The 23,846-nt window shown below is 30.5% G+C and overlaps 1 protein-coding gene across 9 annotated transcripts in view; it reads right to left on the bottom strand.

Moving 5' to 3' along the window:
• LOC123298009 (titin-like) overlaps nt 1-17,957 on the bottom strand; it is a 55,824-nt gene extending 37,867 nt beyond the window's left edge. For all 9 annotated transcript variants that reach the window (XM_044879862.1, XM_044879865.1, XM_044879868.1 and 6 more), the window contains exons 1-2: nt 13,506-17,957; nt 11,746-11,927 (exon numbers count right to left, since the gene is read on the bottom strand). In XM_044879862.1, coding sequence (XP_044735797.1) covers nt 11,746-11,927; nt 13,506-17,942 — 4,619 coding nt within the window. In that variant the 5' untranslated portion in view covers nt 17,943-17,957. The remainder of the gene's footprint in view (nt 1-11,745; nt 11,928-13,505) is intronic.
• Nucleotides 17,958-23,846: the final 5,889 nt, after the last annotated feature.

Raw genomic sequence — 23,846 nt, 5'->3', positions numbered from 1 at the left:
ATGAGAATAAATAAGGCGTATCAGCGATATGTACACAAAGGTAAGTCACTCGAGTAGGTAGTCGAAAGAACTAAAAATCACTGATTTCCAATAACAAGTGGAAGCCTATCAAACTAACAAATAACTTGGTGTGTTAGCTCTAGCCAAGACTTGATTTATTAATCTGGCAAACCAAGACTTGATTCATTAGCCTTGGTCAAGGCTTGGGCAAAGGCTGGAGTACCCTAGGCCTTTTTTCAAGGGTACTTCCCTCTAGGCAAAAGCAGAATTTTTGGGGTTTTCTCAAAAACGGCTCCAACGATTTCGATTAAACTTGGCACAAGGGTAGACCTTAAGATGTTCCTAGGATTGGTATATATCCCGGAAAATTCGAGAAGGCCCACACCCTAGGGAAAACCTTTCCAAATACAGGAAAATAGGATTTTCCAGGGAGAGGCTGAGGGGACAGCAGTGAAACTTCATATCAGGGATTATATCAACAAGGTCCTAAGTTTGATATAACTCCCCTCTGTCACCCCTTCCCGTGGAGCTGGAGTGGATGAAATCGTCAAAAGTGGTCAAATGAACCATACACAAAATTGATCAAATATTATTTAAAATGTCTTTTTAAGTAACTTTTGTAACTTGGTAATCTTTGCTTTACCTCACCCTTACCAAACTACATCCTTCTAAATATTATATTAAATCCAATAAATACCTAAGCCTGTTCCTCATTACTTGTTTTTAAATAATTCTTACCAGGGCCGGATTAACAAGTAGGCAGAATAGGCAGTTGCCTGGGGCCCCCAATTTTAGGGGGCCCCGAAAAAATGAAAAAGCCTTCTAAAATTTTCTTACAAACATAAAATTCTAGAGAGTGAAAGGAAATATAATCAGAACTGAAAATAAATTTTACTCAAATAAATAAAACTCAATTGGCCGCATTCAAAAGGCGACGACCGACGAACTAGACAAAGTTCCTAAAAAGGACATTTCCGACTACTTTGACAAAACTTATAGTCATTTGTATAAGATTCTAATGGAAGATCAATTAGCCGATGTATTTCCTAACACAGAAATAGCTCTTCGGATTTTTTTAACATTAATGATCACAAATTGTTCTGCCGAACGATCCTTCTCGCAATTAAAAAAAAAATCGAAGCTGCTGAAAGAGCTACAACGCGACAAGAGCGATTCGATATGTTAGGTATACTTTGCATTGAGTCAGATTAAGTTTGTATTTTTTAATCGAAAAAAGAAGGGAACGGACGTGAAAAAAGGGCCCCCAAGTTGATGGTTGCCTAGGGCCCCGTTGAGGATTAATCCGGCCCTGATTCTTACAATTGGCTGCTTTCAATAAAAATATTACAATAATAATATATCAATTTTATAATATAATAAAGTCTTGTCCGATGTTTCGGACCTTTTATTTTTGTATTCCCTTGTATAGTAATTAAATTATAAAAAAAGGTAGTGAATATTTATAATGAAATAATTATATTTGTATTATTTACACTTAAAATTCAGCGGTCTATGTAAAAAATGAAAACAGTCTTATATTTATATAGGGCCAGTCATCAGCTTTCACATCCAAATCGAAATAATACCTAATATTGTATTTTATGAAAAAGAAAATACAAATACTAAAATATATAATAATTTTTTTTAATAAAACCTAATATGGTCAACTATACCAAACAGGTTTTTATTTATTCAGTATTGACTGCTTAACTGACTGACTGAGTACAATATTTTTATTCATATTCAGTATTATTATTATTTTATTTACATGTGTGTTTTTAGTATAATATGTTGTTCATGTTATATGTTTCTTCTGACATCATCGCCTCATTTAGAAATCAAGGTGTCTTGATGTCTCAGGGGCGGTTAATCAAGTACGCGGAGGAGAACGATATATTTTAATAGCAAAAATTATATTCACTGCTTAAGATGTTGTGGTTATATTAAATAGTTTTATAGATGTTTTAGCATCTATAGAAAGAATCCGATCCTCACAAATTTATTTCATACAATGTCGTAAACTATAAAGACAAATAACTTGCCGTTGCCGAATAATCTTAATTAAAGAGAATTAAAAAAAATTCGTAGGGCAGGAGCTGAGCGAATTCCCTCAGAGATAAAAATATATTTTATTTTGAAAAAATTCCAAATTTTGTATTTTGCGCACCCTCCACCCCTTGTTCAAATACCAAAACCCTTCTTGATACCAAATTTTGTTCAAATCTAAATTAAATTGCGACCGCTAGAAAGTTTACAGACACATAAACTTATAGATACATACATATATAAATATATAAATTTTAACTATGGTCATTTTTGACATCTATTGGGCAAGATCGATGGACATTTGAAGAAATTTTTTCAAAATTCCATCATCAGTACAAAAGCAATAGCTCCATTTCCTTCGGAAATTCGCTAAAAATACACTCGCACCAGGACTCGAATCTGTACCTCTTGTATTCATGCCTTTTGGAACTATGTTTCTTATCGCATGATATTTGTTTGCTGGTTGGGAGTTAAAACCAAAAAAAACCGTCATTGAGACCAAAACCGACATCTAGTTTACCTAAGAAACTTGTATTTTTTGTCAAAATATCTTGTAAATAAAAAAGTAAGCGCTATATTTGTAATGTGCCAAGGTACGAAAGGAATATAGTTCCTACCGAGTGTGCCATGACTCCTCTCGATTTATTTATTTTATTTTTTTTGTTCTCACAATGTAAAAATTTCACTTTGCCATAAATCCTTAACACATTTATTGAGATCATGACATTTGAATACTTGAAAATTTAATTTTTTTCGGATAAACTATTTTGTTGAATATTTTCAAACAAAAACAATAAAAAATTTAATTTTGATAAAAAAATTGTTTCACGGTAATTAAATCTATATCTCAAATTTTTTAAGTAAATAAATAAAAATCAAAAAGCGAGCAAGTGTTAATTTTTATTTTCACAAAGAATTAGAAAAAAGTAAAAGTATATATGAATTATCAATAAAAAAAAAGTATTTTGACACAATTTTACGAGATAATTTTGTGTATCAAATAGTAATGGTTCACTGCATTAATATCCGGAAGAGCAAATAATAGGTGATGGTAATTATTATCAGCATTGTACCTATAACGTCATTTGTAACAAAAATTACAAAACATGACACATCACTAGTTTCTTCATAGAAAACTAACGCAGAATTTGTATAAATTGACTAAAATGGATCGGTCCAGGCCTGCATTTACATATTGAGCCACATGGACCATGACCCTAGGCCAGGGGTCGGCAAACTTTTCCAGGCATCGGAAGAGTCAAAAATTTCCAAAGATTTTAAAGAGCCACATAAAATTTTTCTATTTATTCATACACTGCACCAAATTATTAAAGGAACAAAATTTTTACACAAAATATTACCTAAATTTCAAGCAGCTGTATCTCCGCGAAAAATCATTGAATTTGGAACCTCAATAGCTCATTTGAAAACTTGTACTCTAATTTTGGAATCTATTGCTCAAAAATTATCACCCCTATTATCACCCCTTGCCGCTTTGCAAGAAGGATTTGAAGAGTTAAAAATTTTACTCCTTAAATTTTATATAAAGTTTAGAATCGTACCAAAAACGTTTTCTAAGCAAAATCGGCACTTCTGGATTTAAAACCCTGTATCATCTGAAATAATTATTGTACTGAGGATTGAAATGGTGAGAATTTCGAATATCGTGGTATTATTTTAAGAATCGTGATATTTATTTCAATAACTATCTTCCAACTTGCTTTGCAACTCTGATAATTTTCCACTCTACAAAGCTTTACTTTTTAAATCGATCAATTGCATTTCTAAAGATCCAACTCCAAATGGCTCAATGTGGACTTCGTTACTATTTGTGTTAAGGGGATTTAGTATGAATGCTAGAGTGGTAATCCTAGTTAATCGATTCAGAACGATTTTTAAATGTTTTTTTTTTTTAAATATAAAATAAATAATATTTGCGTGTGAAACTAAGCCGCAGCTTTATATGGGGCTCGCGAGCCGTGGCGAGCCGCTTGGCGGGAAACTGATCGAAAGGCTAAAATATTTTTGCGTACATGTGAATTTGATATTAGAAATGACGAAAAATGTTGAAGATGTTGAAAAATTTTATCCTTTAGTAGTTTCACAAACATATTCTTAACCAAACGTATAATTTTTAATTCCTGATTCATACACTTTCTGAAATAATGACGAATTCTTAAGCATATAGCATCGATAAAAAAGATTTTGTGGAATTTCTCTCTTCATCTTCAGTTCAAATTGTATATGTATTTTATTGTATAAGAACTAGCTGAATTAGGCTAACAATTATTAGCTTATATAGGCACTACTATTGTGGTATTATCTGAGGCAGAGCTTAGTATTATGGCCTATTGTACACTATTATACAGGTGTGGCGTTCTACACATCATTTTAGTAGGAATTTAAAAATTGTTCATTATTTTTTATCATTTTTGCTTGTAAACACAAAAATTCAGTCACATAAATTCTTAGTATTTTGATAAAATTCTTTAGTTTATCCACGTTTAATCACTAAAAGTTTATTTATTTATTGAAAAAAAAAAATTTGGATAAACAAATTTGGAGCGAGTCTATACTCAACTTTAACACACGCCTAAACAAAAGTCAGTAAATAGCCAGCTTTCAAAATGTTTATAAAATAGAATTATGTACGATACTAGTAGGATAACAGCATTATTAACGTACGCGTGTGAAATTTGCACAACAAGTGCGTAGGACGAGTTGGGAAATCGGAGAAGTACGATAATAATGTGGTAATGAATTCATTACGACACACGTGCGGTAATGAAAGCATTACCGCACTAGGGTGGTAATAAACTATTTTTCCCACACATACTAAGTGAGAAAAGTAGCTGCTATCTCACGGGCGTAGATAAATTCTTTCTTTGGTAGCTTATATCTTACAAAAATTTGCACCCAAAATCTTTAGCTTAGTCCCATCCTTCTCCTTTAATTAACATATTATATTCAAAATAATTTCCGTTGAAAGCCTTTATTGAGTACTACTTATACTTCAGACACTTTTTACAGATTTCTATACTAAAAGTGAAACAGAGGGACCAGAATTTTCGAATCATTTGGAGGTTTGGATCAAGCACTATATTCATTTCAGCAGAAAAGCCATTTATTTTTTGAAAACTTTTTATTTTTTTCTCAAAAAACAAACCAGCGGTATACTTTTTATTAAAATTATATGCGGATTGTGCGCATGACGAAATTATAAAGGTTCCGTTTTTTCATCTTTGATGACGGAACCCTAAAAAAGAATTATGAATTTTGTAATACAGATTTGAAAACAATAATGAATTTTTAATGAATGAACAAACTGACAAACAATATTAAAAATATTTAAAATTCTATTTTGATATGCAAATAGAATACTGTGTTTTTTATATTGTTTACAACTTACATGACAAACAATGAAAATAACACTCGAACGTGACTTGATATCTACCTATATCTATTTGTTTAACAAGTTTGGTTATATCTAAATAGTGAGTGGGCTTTATTTATAACGTGGATTCGAATACAGCGATCACGTTCTTTTAAAAAAGAGCCAGAACAGCCAAATTTATGATCGCGGTAAATGGTAGCAAAGGATAGCTTTATAAATTTCACATTATTTTGGTTTATTAGGAAAGGATGATTTCAAAAACTTTTTCTGTCATTAAAATATAGTTGATCACACAAAGTAAAACATTCGTAGCGCAGGAATTGCGTTAGATAAGTGAATTCCCTCAGAGAATGAAAAAATGACACATTTTCTTCAAAATTTTGTAATCATAATATGTACGTGATAAATACTTATTAGTCGCAGAAACGATGCAATGATGTTTGAAAAATTTGAACTGTAAGTCAGATTTGAATGCGATTTTCGCAGCGTCAGTAAAAGTATGCATTTTGAATAAATAATATGCATTTTTAATTGCATTTTAAATTACCCGTAAGTATACTACAAAAATGATTCCAAACTTGTTACTAGAAGGCTTTTCGTGAAATTCGTGCTCAGCGACCCCTAAAATCCCCGAGTAACGAGTTTGGACCGATTATATAATGAATTTCTCGATAACTCCAGAAGACGACGGGAATACCATTTACCATGAATACCAGATACTTTGGAGGCCAATTATGGCGCGATATTCGTATTCAGCGACCCCTAAAACGTCCGCGTAACAAGTTTGGAATTATTTTCATCACTTATTAACCGAATTGTGAACTTAGTATATTTACGGTCAATTTAATTATACGGTCAATGCAATTATAAAATGTATATTATTTATGCTAATTGCATATTTTTAATTTCTTATAAATCTATTTAGGTCACTAAATTTCCTGACGCTCAGATGAATCAAATTCCGAAAACCGCATTCAACTCCGACTTACTGTTCAAATTTTTCGAACCTTGACCGTTTTTAGTGTTTTATTTCTGCGACTAAATGGCTAAAAAATTCATTCGATTAATTACATCAAATATTTATTTTATTGTGTTCGTCTTAATTCAAACTAACAAGGAACCACATTCAATTTAAAACATTTTAAACATTACAAAAAATACTGCATAATAAGCGTATTTATTCAATTGCTTACTCAACTTATTATTATGTGCTAAATTATAGTCAATAAAAAAAAATTATGTTTTAATGAAACGATCTGTCTAATTGAGTTAAAATAATGTAAGTACATTAGCAGTTTTATAAATAGACACAATCAAAAAAAAATTTATTTTAAAGAATTAATTTTTTTGTTTATAGTTAAGGTAATTCGATCACGATACCTTACAATCAACTCTACATAATATGGATACTAATGCATGAAAACGGACTGAAAATATTTATAAGCGAAAAATATTGAACGGTTTTAATGATTTTATTTTATGTTTAAACGATTGTGTTATGTAACCGTCGAACAGATGAGCAGGCAGACACAATTAGTGATCCTATAAGGATTTCTTTATTTCTTTATTCATCAATCCTACCAAAGTCAACCTACGAACACAATCTAATTGTGTCGAGTTATATTAGATTCAGTTATGTTGGGCTGACCTTTTTTTAAATTGAATAGAGGAACTTGCATTAATTTTTTCTCTTCACAAATTCGTATTTAAATGAAATAATAATTCATCTAAAGTATATTTAAGTAACTTTTTAAATAAATAATTCCATTTTTTATTAATTACTAATAAAAAATTGTTATATTTTTGATAAAAAAAAAATAGTGACGTATTTACACCCGTTGAAGCAGTGGGTCAATTGGAATCATGCTAAATTCACATTTTTTCAGCTTGTTTCTATGGAAACTTACATTATAATATATTGAAAGCGCTATCATTTCTCCGTGTGGTATCGTTGTTGAAAACGATGTGTTGACGTCACTGGGGTTTGAATTTGTGGGTTAGAAAAACCATTTTCAATAGTAAAATTACATAAAAAAACAATTCAAAAAAATTTGTTCAAAAATTTTTTTCAGTAATTTTAAGTAAATTTTCGAAAAAAAAAAAAATTAAAAAACGTGCAAGTTCCTGTTAAAAGAATTTAGCAATTTTTTACATTTTAAATCATAGTAAGAATTTTTTGAGATAATATCACCAAACTTTTGTTTTAAATTGCTTTATGCTTCATGATGGTGTCAACTTTCTTTTGTTGTACGAAAAACATTATTAGTTGTATCAATATATTTTTGGACCCTTACGATAGCCAATGAAATAAGATACTATCAAAGATTTAGTGCAATCGAAGTATACAACATTTATCGTTTAACAACTACCTACCATGATCGTCCCACCTTAAAATTGTCGTCTAAGTATTAATACCCATAATTGTTCAACATAGGAGAATTTCTCAGATAAGATAATCATTACATTTTTACGTGTTTACCTTGGAAAATTGAGGTCATAAATGCATAACATATTAATATAAAAAATAAAAAACAAAAATATTTTATTTACAAACCCTAATAATGTTATAAAGTTTTCAGAATTAATAATTATATCATCGCAGCACATTCAGGGTTCAATTTTGTGATAAACCGCATGAAATGAAGTAAATATTTATATTTGGAATTTACTGTAAATAATTATTAATAATGAGAAATATCTCTGAAACATGTTTTTTTTTTAATACTTAATTTGTAAAATAAACTAAGTACACGTCATTGTTTTTTATACTTAAAAGAAATTTTGAAATATATGTGTCATTTGTTGTAATTTATATTTGGTGTCTGAATAATAAGTTTTTTTCTGCAAATTTGACCATAAAGATATCTTTTAAAATGTCTACGTGACACGTAGATGTATTTGACACAGGTGTGGTGGGTTGAATAGTATAACCGAATGAAATATTATTTTAATTAACTATTATGATATCATCGATCATAAAATCTTCCTCAAACTATTAATACAAAAACTCACAATGCCAAATATTGAATAAAAATCTTACTGTACATATTTTGTAAAACTCGTAGAAAGCGTTTTAAAATACAAAATCTTATATATTTAAACGAGCAATTCTTGTATATATATATTTACGATCTTGGAAATGGCTCCAACGATTTTCATGAAAATGAGTATGTAGGGGTTTTTTGGGGCGAAAAATCGATCTAGCTAGGTTTCATTTTTAGAAAATTTCGTTTTACCTATATTTTCAGGAAAAACTGAAACAAAGTGCAAAATACGACTCTTCTTGACATCTATTGGTGTATATCGTAGTTAATGAAATACAATGCAAATTATAACTCTTCCTGACATCTATTGGTGTATATCGTAGTTAATGATTCAAATTGGTATTTGTGTGGAGATATTTAAAACGGTCTTCTATTAGTGATAAAATTTGTGTCTTTTTAAGAATACCGAGCAAAGCTCGGTCATCCAGATATTTAAAAATAAAAAGACATATTTCAAAGTTAGACAAAAATGTTTGTAAATAGTAAACCCCGATAGTTAGTTGACTAAAGTCCGATAAAAAAATATTTGTCAACATTTTTGTATTTTAAAAAATACGGTTTTCCTTTAGAAATGTTAGGTTTTCTTACGATGCGGTTTCGGAAAAGGAAGGTTTCCGCATCTAGTTTAAGACCCTATTAACGCGCAGCCTCAGAAGTGCTGGGGTTGCAACCATATGTATACATTAAAAAAACGAATTTTTACTAATATCTCGCAAACTATCTACTTTATGAAAAATAGTTTCAAACAAAAATTGTCGGAAGTTTTTTTCCTAAATAAAGTGTAGAATTAAAAATTTTGATATCTTCAGCCATTTTCCCGAAAATCGGGGAAAACGGCCAAATATATATATTTAAATGCTAATTAACAATATATACTTTCAGGTGAATACTATGTGATACCAAATCATATACTCGAAATAAAAACAAATTAATTTCGAGTATCGTAGTATTTATTTGTTATTTTAATAATTACTAAACAACTTTTGAGTAATTAGGTATATTTTCTACTTATTATAATGATTTTTAATAAAAATTTTAAACCTTTATGTCTTTAAACCTGTTAACTACCTAGAATCACCTCTTCAATTATTTTAGTACCAGTTTAATACAATTACATGTTAAATTCATGTATATGATGATTCATGATTTGATTTAAACTCTAAATGAATATGTTCCTACAATAACAATACCTGGTCTGATATAGTAATAGTAAAGGTTGTATTGATTAGTGATATCCTTATTGTTACAGTATTTTTCAGAATATTTGGGTATTGGTACAAACTGTTCCCTGACTTTGTGTACCTATATCGTTATTATTCAAAATATTTTTTTATTGATATAGGTGTTTTATACGCATTTTTATGGATATATCAATATTTATTGTTATCGTACTTTCACACTTGATGATTAGTTGCCGTTACATTAAGACATACACGTGGTCTTTTATTTAACCAGAAAATATAAGTATTAACTTTTGACAGAATTAAGTAGCATATCTGTTAAGTGATTACATTAACTTTGTTTCGATATTATAATTTTTGGAAAATGACAAGACATTTAAAAAAGGTTCTCAGTTCCACTTTTAGGTATGTTCAGGATTAATTTTACATAAAAATAAATTTGCTCTACCATAATCTCACGACCAAAAGGAAAGATTTGCAAAATATATTTTTTGGACATTTGGGCATAATCAGTAGCGTAGCTCGCCTTGGAGGGGCCCTGTATCAAAATTAGTTAAGGCCCAAATGAAGGATAAAAATTTTTCACAAAGGAAACAAAATTGCTTGCATTAAATTAAAATAAATATTTATTGATTATAAGTTATCACTCCATACTAGAAATTGAGCTAGCCAAACAATTCAAATGAAATACTACACACGTTAGGGGTCTCTGTAGCTCGAGAACCCGTATCATTGATACGATTGATACGGCGGTAGCTACGCCCTTGGGCATAATTTTTGTCTCGATTTTAAGGAGTTTTTATTTATAGCCCAGAGAAACAAACATACTTTGCAAAATTTTAAATATATCCTACTTGACAAATATTAAAAACTGCAGTGCAATTACTTGGAAAATATAAATTTTTTAATGAAAATAATTGAATGATTAAAATTTCAAGTTTTTACAAAATTCGAATATTATTGAGAATGTAAGCAATAAAGATAAAAAATACATATGTAATTGTTTACAATACTAACATAACACAAGGTTACTGTTATTGGTATTACCTATGAAATATAAGTACAACAATAGGTATACCTACATGTTTTTAATTCTAAATTTTTTAATATTTTATTGATCGATGATTTTTTATAATTTTATATTTGCATAATCGAATTCACATTTATTTCTTCTTTTTATTTGGGTATATGGTTAGGTTAGTAGTGGCTGACCTGGGGTAGGACACACTTAGACCATAGGGTCCGTTGTGATACCGAAAATGGGTTGGCCAATCTCCGGCCACTACTCCATGAACCATTTGGAGCTGTTCAAGAACAGCAGGAGGGCTTTGACGTCGACTGACTTTAGGTCGGAGAGGTCGTCAAAGAGAGAATGGCTCAAGTAAGTCCATCTCCTCATGACAAGAGCTGGGCAGTGACAGAGGAGATGAGACATTGTCTCCTCCTCGTCACCACTGTGACAGCTCCTGCAGTAGTCGTGATACACTGCCAGGCCTAAGCATTTGGGTATATAGTACATTCAATATAGTAATTAAAGTAAGGTATACAATTTTCTTCAAAAGTGAAATTTCAAAACAACCTATGCCACTACTGACTCATTATACTCATTAATATACATGGAAAATGACGCAATGGAGCAAGTTTACTAAAAAAATAAAGTTGCAGTTTTTATATGATCTTTTTTTTATTAACTCCTAGGTTTAAGGTTATACGACCACTATCATATAATCATTAAATATGTATAAACTCAAAAATTAGAGTTCGAAATAAGCTTTACCTACATTTTTTTCTAAAGCTAGTGACAACATACGCTAATAAGGCCATTAGAGCAATGTAGTTCTGTCTTTAAGACTATTATGGTCAACGAAGGTTTTTTTTTGAGATTTAAAGATTAAACTGAATAGTCAAACATGACTGATTTGTTTGTTTCAAAATTAAATATAAATCTCTAATAAATATTATTAATTTAGCGAAATAAAAATTAAATAATTATTCAGCTCATAACATAGAAATTTATACATTTGTACTTTGTACATCCTGTACTTATAAATAAAAATAATAGTGCAAAAATAACACTCACCCACAAGTGCAAATTTCACAAATACATTGTTCCACAGGTTTACTTGGTTTCTTTTCTGATGGTTTCCTTGGTTTATCTTCAATTTCTTTAGGACCATATACTTTTTTATCCACATATTTTTCACGATTGTCTACAATCGAAGTAAATTCGTTGATTGTTCTCTCGTCAGTGATGGATGTGTCCTGGAAAAAAAATTTTATTAATTGTTTTCTGAGGTAGCTAAAAAAAGATAAATAAGAAATTTGGTCACTTTTCATTCAATATTATCCTTCAGATTTATTTAAAACTCTAATTAGATTCATGTCTACTAAGAGATAAAGAAACATTTTTCTAATTATTTGTATACCAACTTAAAATGTTAAAGTCGCTATGTAAACTACTGGAATTGTTTTTTCATTTCAATTTTTACTTAACGTAGTTGTGTTTTTTGATTTTTTTAATTTATTTTTTTATTTTACTATTTTTAGTAAGGATTTTCAAATACCTATTCAATGATACACAACTTAACATAGTATTTATTATTCCTAATTAAATTTAAACTTTAACTTATATACATTTTTGTAATCCCCTTTGAATTTCTTATATTTTGATACCCGACTCGATATTTTTGGTTAATTTTTTGTTTACATACCACTATTTCGTGCCAAAAATCCTCTATTTTGTTTTTTTTTTTTCAAACACCTATCTATGGACACGATACCTTAACTGTCGAAGTCCATTCAGCCGTTAGGAAAATACGTACAAAATACGTATAAAAAAATCAGTCATGATCAAAGGTTTTTTTTTTCAAATATATCGTGAACTATTAAGATTATGGCAGTTTTAGTTGTTATAAAATTTGTTCGTTAGTTAATTTTACATAAAAAAGGTTCTGGGCAAAATATCCGTAGAAGCCATAGTTCTCAAGAAAATTGGCTAAAAAAAATATCAAAAGATTTCCAAAAAAAATTTTTAGAAAATAAAATATTTAAAAAAATTAAAAATATTTATTTTTTTTTTAATATTTTTAATTTATAAAATAATTTTGATATTTTTCGTGCAGTAGAGAAAGCTACTTACAATAACTTTTCTCAGTTAAATATTTCGAAAACTATTGCTTCTTCGATAATTTTGTGAAAAATCTTTTTTATTAACATATTAATTTTTTATTATTTTAAAATTAACTCACGAATAAATTTTATAATAGCTAAAACTGCCATAAACTTAATAGCTTACGAGATACCTGAGAAAAACCTTTTTCTCAGGTATATATAAAAAATTTTCATGACCTTTGACCATGATTTTTTTTTTTTTTGCACACATGATTTTGCATGAACTTTTTATAGGTCATTTCCAAATAAAGATAATCCCGGTGAAAAAAACAATACTTTGATTTTTAAACAGAAAAACCTTTCTTTTCCTAGGTTATAAGAAATCACTAAAGCACTAAAATTCGCTTTGATATCTAAGCAATGTGATTAATTGCAATATTTTTTCACATTGAATAAATTATGTTAAACAAACAAAAAATTAAGGTTTTGACCTTGAGCATGACATGATCGCTAGTCACCATATTTTTCATTTATTTTAAAATACTCCCACAATAAATTATGCCCACAATGTGATTATTAGTAAAATAAATCTTTGTGACCGAATCTTGTGACAAGAAAATACTTTTGCAAAAATGGAAAATACAGTCTGTCAATTCAATCCAAAATCAATTATAGCCAAGATTTTTTTATATTTTAAAAGTAGCAGTAAAATTTGTTATTTATACTTACAAATTTTTTAACATCAACTACAGTTTCATCAATTATAGTCACAGTATCCACGATGTCATGAACAATTCGGTTATCCACAACAATTTCAGAACGATCGTATACTTCACTTATGTTAGTAGTTTCGAAATTCGATATATCGGACGTTATAATGTCTTCGGAAACAACTATATTCGAGGTCACAAATTCTTTCACATCAGTTTTACTACTTGATTCAATCACATAAGATGATGTCATATTTTCTTCAATTATTTGATTATTCGTAATATCATCGGTTTCGTAATATGTAGTGATTGCTTTTGTTTTACGAATATCATCATTTTCAGCTGGACGCCATTTTTGAACAGTTTTGTCTGGTGATTTTTTTGATGGTTTATCATCTTCTGATTTTGTACGTTTACCAGTCTTATCTGTATCTTGTGGTTTTTTCGGTTGCTTATCATCGCCTGGTCTAAGATTATCTTGAGGTTTTTTCGGTTGACCACGATCGCCAGGTTGCCATTTGTCCTTGCCAGGACGTTCAAATTCACCTTCTGGACGTAAATTATCTTGTGGCTTCTTAGGTTGGCTTCGATCAGCAGGTTGCCACTTTTCTTTATCAGGACGATCAAAATCACCTTCAGGACGAAGATTATCCTGGGGTTTCTTTGGTTGACCACGATCCCCAGGTTGCCATTTTTCTTTATCAGGACGATCAAATTCACCTTCTGGCCGAAGATTATCTTGCGGTTTTTTAGGTTGACCACGGTCTCCTGGTTGCCACTTATCCTTGCCAGGGCGATCAAATTCACCTTCTGGTCGCAAATTATCTTTTGGTTTCATTGGTTGACCACGATCACCAGGTTGCCACTTATCTTTATCAGGACGATCAAAATCACCCTCAGGGCGAAGATTATCCTGGGGTTTCTTTGGTTGACCACGATCCCCAGGTTGCCATTTTTCTTTACCAGGGCGATCGAATTCACCTTCTGGGCGAAGATTATCCTGTGGTTTCCTTGGTTGATCACGATCTGTTGGTTGTCGATCTTTAGGACTTCCGTAAGTACCATCAACCAATCTATTATCACTTGAACGATAAATGGTTGTATCAGAAACTTGGTTTCGTATTTCTTCATTGATGAATTGTTCAGATATATCAGTTCGACTTGTCTGGTATACTACATTTTCGGTAATATTTCTAATGTCCGAATGTTTATCGATCACAGTTTTATGAGTTTTATCGTCAATTGTAGTTTTCTTTGTTATTGGCTTTTCGTACGTAAAGCTTCCATCCCAAGAACTATCCCCCAATTTTTGATATTTCACAGGTTTATCGTCTTTAGGCTCATTAGATTTGGGTTTACTCTTATCATCGACAGTACCTCCTGAGTGTAAATTATCATCTGGTTTTTTGGGTTGACCACGATCGCCAGGTTGCCATTTTTGTTTATCTGGACGATCAAATTCACCCTCTGGATGTAGGTTATCTTGTGGCTTTTTTGGTTGACCACGATCACCAGGTTGCCACTTTTGTTTATCTGGTCTATCAAAATCACCTTCTGGATATAAATTATCTTGAGGCTTTTTTGGTTGACCACGGTCACCGGGTTGCCACTTTTGCTTGTCTGGTCGATCAAATTCACCTTCGGGGCGAAGATTATCTTGGGGTTTCTTAGGTTGACCACGATCACCAGGTTGCCACTTATCCTTACCAGGACGATCAAATTCACCTTCCGGCCGAAGATTATCTTGTGGTTTCTGAGGTTGACCTCGATCACCAGGTTGCCACTTATCCTTACCAGGACGATCAAAATCACCTTCCGGTCGAAGATTATCTTGTGGTTTTTTAGGCTGCCCACGATCGCCAGGCTGCCACTTCTGTTTATCGGGTCGATCAAATTCACCTTCTGGGCGTAAATTATCTCGTGGTTTAGAAGGTTGTCCTGATTCTATAGAAGAACGTTTATCACTTGAACTCACATGGGTTCTGTCAGTTGATTCAAATGTTTTATTTGATTCTTCATTAATAAACTGTTCTGATGTAGTTGCCCGACTAGTTTGATAAACTACATTTTCGGTAACATTTTTATTCACTACACTCGAACTAGATACTTCATTAATATCAGTAACACGTCCCGTACGATGATCGACTTGAGTTGTTTTCTTAGATACTGGCTTTTCATAAGTAAAACTACCATCCCAAGAACTATCACCTAATTTTTGATATTTCACTGGCTTATCTTTATCTAAAACACTGTCAGGAGCACCTTGTGAACGTAAATTATCATCTGGTTTTTTAGGTTGCCCACGATCACCTGGTTGCCACTTTTCTTTATCAGGACGATCAAATTCCCCTTCTGGTCGAAGATTATCTTGTGGTTTTTTCGGTTGCCCACGATCACCGGGCTGCCATTTGTCCTTTCCAGGACGATCAAATTCACCTTCCGGCTTAAGATTATCTTGTGGTTTTTTAGGTTGTCCACGATCGCCAGGTTGCCATTTATCTTTACTGGGACGATCAAATTCACCTTCAGGTCGAAGATTGTCCTGTGGCTTTTTGGGTTGTCCACGATCGCCAGGTTGCCATTTATCTTTACTGGGACGATCAAATTCACCTTCAGGTCGAAGATTGTCCTGTGGCTTTTTGGGTTGTCCACGATCACCAGGTTGCCATTTATCTTGACCAGGGCGATCAAATTCACCTTCAGGGCGAAGATTATCCTGTGGCTTTCTGGGTTGGCCACGATCTCCAAATTGCCATGATCCTTCGAGACGTAAATTATCTTGTGTTGTTTGTGATTGACCACTTTCTATGGTTTGTCGATCTTTCGATTCCGTATAACTGGTTTGATACATTTGATTTTGTATTTCATCGCTGATAAACTGTTCAGATTTATCAGATCGACTAGTTTGATACACAACATTTTCACTAACTACACTTGACTTTTCATCAATATCGGTTACTTTACCAGTACGTTTATCGATGACAGTTTTTCGAGTAGTTACGGGTTTTTCATAAATAAAACTTCCATCCCATGAACTATCTCCTAATTTCTGATGTGTTACAATTTGATCAAAAACTTCTGTATCTTTTTTATCAGTTCGAATTGTTGTATCTTGAACATTTGTTGTAATTTTCGAAGAGCCAACATTTTGTTGATTCTTTTGATTTGATGTTGTTGATTCCAATGTAAATTTACCATTCCAACCATTATCGCCATGTCGATTATGATGTATCACAGTTCCATCAACAATATCAAAAGTGGAAGACACATTATCATGAACTATATTCGTATTACTAGTTGATTGTTGTGTTGATGAAGTAAATTCTTGATTTGATGTTGATTGAACAATATTTTTGGCATTTGATGATTTTTCAATAATAATTGAACCATCCCATGAATTATCACCTAATTTTTGAGTTGTTCCTCGTTCATTATCAATAAAATTTTTAACAATACCATGTTTTTGGTTAATATGTGAATCATACGTTAAATTGGCACTTGAGACATCCTGTGTCGAGGATGTAGTCGTAAATGTACTATCTAATCCTGAATCTAAATATCTAGTACTACTTCCAACATTTACGATATTCGAAGCATTTGTTGTATCATCGCCAATCGTTGACGATGATATTGTAAATGTTGTATCAGCAATATTCGGTATATTAAGTGTTGAATCTAAAAGTTGTGCATTTTGACTTGAATCACGCTGTACAACAACCCCATCACTATCTATGTATGTTGTTTGATATGTTTCCTCTAATGGATAAATTTTTCCATCACGTTCAAATGTTTGAATATTTTTTGAAATATCTGTTGATTTTTTTATATATTTTGGTTTTGCACCTAATTTACCCGAATCAAATGCTAATTTTTCTTCATGTACATTTTGTGAATATCGTACAGTCGGTGTAATATTTGTACCGGTATGTGAAAAACTATTTTCCGCTGATGATGCTACGTTACTATCGCCACTTTCATAATGTTGGGTATCAACAAGAACTTCTTTTCCATCAACAATTTTATATACGTATGTTGTTGTACTCGATTTTTGTGCCGAAGCACTTTCATGTGATGATTGTTGGCTTGAAGTACTTTCAACAATAGTTGAAGTTGATTGCTCATTGTTGGTATTATCTAATATGGAAGACTTACTTGTTATATCAGAAATAAAACCTTGATTTAATATATTTTCACCACTGGTGTTACCAGTTAAATCACTTGACACCACATATTCAATATGATGAGATGAACCACTAGGTAATTGTTGTAAACCTGACGAAGTACTAGTTTTTTTCACTAAATTCGAACCAGAACTACCGCGAATTACTTGCGATGAAGATGACGATGATTTCACTGTCGATGAAGATGCCGATTTATCAACTTTTGTTGTTGAGGAACTTTCAGATTTTTTTTTAGTCTTTGATGTTGAACTAACAGTTGGTTTGTTTATTGTCATTGTTGCAAAATAATTATATAAAAAAAAAACTAAACTATTTTAATTGTTGTATTTATAAAAACACTATAATTTTTTTTACTGATGTGTAAGAATGAAACATGTTATTCAGTGTAACGTGGTTTATAAAGTGCGCTTCTCCGGAGAATGTTGAGAACCATATACACTACATAACACTACGCAGAGTTGTATCATAATTATTTGAAAATTCATTCATTTTAACATAAATTCTCGCATCAGTGTACTAAATAATTATGTTACTAAAACATTTATCAGTATGGTATAATTTATAATTATTTTTGTTAATTTTATTTATGAAATTTTATCTGTGTAGCGGTGATTTAGTTTTTATTGTAAATAGATTTTGTACATTTATTGAGTATCATAATCATTTTTATACAAAAAAAGCAAAATTTATTAATAACTTTCGTTCAAGGACGAATTCTAATTATTATCAGTTTTTTATACGTTAGAATAAATTTTCCTTTTTCATAAGTAAATGCACTTTTCATTATTTTCTATCATAATTCTTATTGCTGGCGTTTATCTTTCTGATAGATTAGGATTTAATTTCTCGCGAAAAAATTACCTTTTCAATATGAAATTTTAATTTAATTGATTGTTTAGTGTGACCGATTAAATTTACAATTTTTATCTATATTAATAAATTGGTTGAAAATGGAGACCAGAAATCAAAACGATAATTACAATTTTCTTAAATTCATACTGATGATGACTACTTTGTAATCGAAATATGTAATTATAATTTTTTCTAATTGATCTAGATTTTGGGTAGATTTGAAATTTTGTAAGTAAGGTTGCAAAAAAACTATTTTTCTAGAATTTATTACTATACAGTTTTTTTTCATTGTAAGATATTTGGTTTTAGCGAATCTTGAAAAAATAAAAAGGTGTATTTTTAATTATTTCTGGTAAGTTTTTATTACGTGGTTCATCATCATTTTTTAGAGACAAGCTTTATTACTAAAAAGTAGAAAAACAATTTTCTCATGAATCACTCATTCATGACTATTTGTAAAATCTGGACGTATTCAATTTGAAATATCAAGGATAATTCGGAGCGCCTCATGCTTTTACAATTAGTCACGTATGAATGAAAAATTGTTTGCTACTTTTCCAGTTTTTAGTACAGTAAAAGCTTGTATCTAAAATAGTATTTTTTATTTAAAATTTTATTCTGGCTAAGATAATTTTGAATCTTAATAAAACTGAGAAAATAAATTTTGTTCACCCACCCTATTGCGTGGGGTATCATTTAATAGGTCTCATAAAACATAGAAAATTAGCTTGACTAAAACAATTAAACGTTTTTAATTTTTCGAAATTCGTTGTAAAAATTAGGCGGAACATATATGGTCAATTTTTCTTTCGAGAACAAAATTTATATTTACGGTTTATAAGTTCAAGAACAAAATTTAGAATTTCTTGGTTCAAATTTTGTGGCAATAAATTTCAGAACTATTTTATTAAAAGTATTTTAAAGTGAAAAAGCGCAAGTTTTCCTAAAAATATGGAATAATGTGAATTTAAACGTTCTATAGTGCATAAATTGAATTTGTAAAATTGCATACCTTTTTTCTAAATATATGGTGCCATAGAGTCAACGGAAACATATGTTTTCATATACTTGGATGATTTTACTCAAAACATGCTTTTACAATTTTTCCTACATTTTCCCAAATTCTTTTCGATATATAATTATTATGAATTGTTTGAGCAATAGGAAATTTGAATCATTATTTTTAATGAAACAAAAAATTCCAATAAGTATTAAATTTTTCGAAAATTTCGAATTATTTGACTATTTTGTGTAATATTCTCATAAATAATTAAAATTATTTATTTAAAATTACAAAAATATTTAAATAAAATATCAGTAGAAAAAAATTGATATACACATTCCGAAGTCAGTTATTATTATATTTGAATATTCAGTTTCGAATCGAATACAGTTACTAATCGATTCATAAGTTATTTGTTGGTAGTGACCATTCGTTATCGTTAATTGACTTTTGATGTATGTTAATAAAGTAGAGGAAACTGCCTACGTATGGTCTTATCCTATCTTTAAAAATAAAGTAAAGTTTATTAATGCATGCAATGATAATCATTATATTTTTTATCCATTTAAGCTCTATTACTATCCCAAGTAAATTAGGTGAATGAGTTGAGATAATCTTGGGCCCCGTGAGCTGAGCGTTTCCCTTTACCTCCTACATTTTTTTAAAATCATCCATAGCTAAAATTAATGTATTTTTAATACTCAAAGGTCCAGTAAAAGTTTTTTTAAATTTATAAAAAGTGTAAACATTTTTTACCTTAATAAAAAAACTTTTAACAAAAAGAAAACCGACTTCAAAAGAAATACTTTTCCAAAATAAATTAAAATGCACTAAAAAGTAAAAAACAACGATAATATAATGTAGTTAAAATTATTGTTATTTTTGGAGTCGGTGTCAGCCAAGGAAACACCCCTGACAGAACGTTTTGCTACACTAGTTTAGCTGAGACCGACTCCAAAAATAACAATAATTTTAACTACATTATATTATTGTTATTTTTTTACTTTTTAGTGCATATTATTTTCATTTGGAAAAGTTTTTCTTTTGAAGTCGGTTTTCTTTTTGTTTTAGGTTTTTTTTATTTTGTGATTTTTAGTGAATCAGAAGTACACTAACTAATTTGTCACTAAAAATAGTATCATCGAAATCATTTGGCATGATATTGAGTTATTCGTCCTCTTGTCGTGCATACTGAATGCAAATTTAAGACTTTTATGGTTTTCTCATGTATTCCATTGTCAGAACTAGACCAAAATGAATTAGGTTCAGCACGTGCTTTCAAATAGATAGAGATTCATTAAAATCGGTTCACCCAGTCGAAAGTTCTGAGGTAGCACACATAAAAAAAAAACTGTCGAATTGATAACTTCCTCCTTTTTTGTTCGAAGTCAGTTAAAAAGGTAGTAGTCATTGGGACTGTGGCCCTAAGTGAAAACTTACACCCATCAGCGGTTACCCATCCTAGAACTAAGCGTGTTCAATGTTGTTTAACTTCAGTGATCGGGCGTGAATCGTTGTTTTCAATGTGGTATGTATGGAGCTTTGGGGGACGATGACACAAGTTCCATAGTTTTTGTTCGCAAAAAAAAGTGATCAATGTGCCAAAAGAAGTTTTCACTTCAATGTCGTTAAATATTTTTGTTCCAGTTATATCAATTATTGAAGGAAATCCAACAAATGGTATGAATGGCGATTATCATAATTCTTTATTCTAATACATCATTTTGCTTATAATAAATATGGTGACCCTGGCCCTTGCTTCTGTCTTCGTGTGACACATAAAAAGACAGTGACATCACTAATATAGCGAGGAAAAATAAATATTAATACGGACAACTGGTAATAGTTGCAAAGATCAAATTACCTACGAAGACCACTTTTCCAAAACCTCCCCTACTGTAGAAGTACTTATTACTAAAAGAAACTGTCATTTAAATTTTAATAATAATAAACAACAGTACATAAAATGCAATTAGTATAGGAGAGTGTTGTACCTTGGGTCACAATTTACTTTCATCTGTTTTTTAAGGACTTTTTTTGAAATATAATATTGGAAAATTAAATAAAAAATTTAGTACGTTCAATGTACTAAAATTTCATAGTTTCGGGACATTCTCTATTTAATAACATTTTTAATTTTTTTTATGGGAATCTAATGTCACCACTGTTTATCACAAATTAAAATGCAGCCTTTAATGAATTTTAACAATTGTCTACATTTATGGGTACATTAACATTACTTATGGTTAATGTCTACTTCATATGTAAACATTAAAAGATAACTTAAAGTTTCAAGATTTGTTAATTGACAAAACAATTTACCAATAAATCAATTTACTTTATCTGAAGTATTCTAAAGGGTGCATGGATTATGATAATAGTAAGAGAAAGTGTGTTAGTTCTATTTTCAGAATTTCATAGATAGATAAAATTTGATTGTTGTAATCTCTAGATATAATTACTTTTTTTAAATATTTCTGAGATATTTGTATAAAGAATTATTTTTATCTATCCAGACAAATTTAACAAAAGTCTAGAGCGAGCGCCACATACACTGTGTATGTATAAAGTAAAAGTATCCTGTGCCCTCACTGCGGCATTGCTAAAATATATTTCTGATAGAAATAAAGTAAAAAAAAAATAATAATTATAGATACTCAAAATGGAACTCGAAATCGGAACCCAAGGCTAAGTTAATTTGTAAAGGATTAAAGGATCTACGAGCGCCAGAGCAATTTTGAATAAAAGGCTTGATTTTTTTTATATGATGTTGGACTAAGTATAAATCAATGTGCCTGGATAATGAAGGATATATGAGCACGGTAATGTGGACACAAATTTTAAAAAATTTATACTTTCAATTTTGATGGTGAATTATGTTATAACTTGACAATAAAGCTTCATGAAGTAATAACAAAGTTCATCATTAAAGTTGAAAATAAATAAAGGTACAAATTTCGTAGCGAGATTACTCGCGCCCGGGTCACAATACCTTTTTTGCGCCCCCCCCCCCTTGGAAAACCATGTAATGTTATATGTATGTATATATACTCGCAAATTAATAAATAAATAAAGTCATAGGCTTAAGCTAGGCTCTAAATTTGAGACAAAAAATGTAGTTGAGAAAACAAGACTGAATTTTGAAATGAATATGATCATCCAGAATTAGTTCAAAAGATATCTATTATTTATCTCTAGCCAATTCTCCGGGCATTTTGCGGCGTTTTCTTACACATATTGTTGTATCAATATCCAATTTTTAGTTTTCGGACCATTTGGCACCCTTTGTGAGAAGGCACCCCCTTGCTCATTCTTCGCTACGCCGCATGTATGATGGCGCATATATGATCAATATTTCCAAATTTAGTTTTCGATAAATCTCGTTTTGTATTCAAAATGCTGTACAAAATTTATTTAACCGGCTCTGGTAAATAAAAATTGTAAGTATAACAGATATAGACGACTCGCCTTTTACTTAATTCAAAGATCTATCTGTGTATGTATTATTGTACTGTACCTACACTGCCCACACAGGATCCAACAACATCCTACGTAATACCTAATTATTGTTGAACATTCATATAGTTGAGTGTGACGTCACAATGTTGAATTTTTTATTCATTCTTAATATGGTTATTCAATATAATACTTTAAGCATAAATAATACAAAGTTAATAAGATTTATAATAAATTATTTTATTGTTAAAACTTATACATCTGCTTATAAAATGATCGGCAAAAATAAATAAAAAAGTCATTACTCAGTAATAATATTAGTTGATGAACTTACAATTCATTCCTAAGAAGTGAAAACAAACAATTTACTGTGTTAATTGTTTAAATACCATGTATAGACAATGTTGATTACATTATACATACATACATGTCACATATACATAGCTGATATCCCCATATAATACATACTATATAATTTAGGCTTATTTGCGCCCTTACAGGTACACAGTGATGTTTACGAAAAAATGATTCAAACCAAAAGTTGTTTATTTTTTAATAAGGAACCTTTTTTACAACTTTTGTTCTATCTCTAACGGTTTACAAGATGGGCCCTACGGACCCAAGACCCACTAGACCTATGTAGCTCATTTACGAACTCGACCTCCTTTTTTACGCCCTGAACATGCTGTAAAAATTTCAGCTTGATATCTTTTTCCGTTTTTGAGTTATCGTCTATACCAAAATTTTGTTCGTAGCATCAATATTTTTAAGCGTTACAAACTTGGGACTAACTTAGTACACCTTGAAATATATTACATATATACATGGTATAACAAACTTGGAACTAAACTTAGTATACCTTGATATA

The sequence above is a fragment of the Chrysoperla carnea genome, chromosome 4 (genome assembly GCF_905475395.1).
Source record: "Chrysoperla carnea chromosome 4, inChrCarn1.1, whole genome shotgun sequence".
In the NCBI taxonomy this organism is placed as follows: Eukaryota; Metazoa; Arthropoda; class Insecta; order Neuroptera; family Chrysopidae; genus Chrysoperla; species Chrysoperla carnea.
This window is presented reverse-complemented; position numbering and strand designations above follow the sequence as displayed.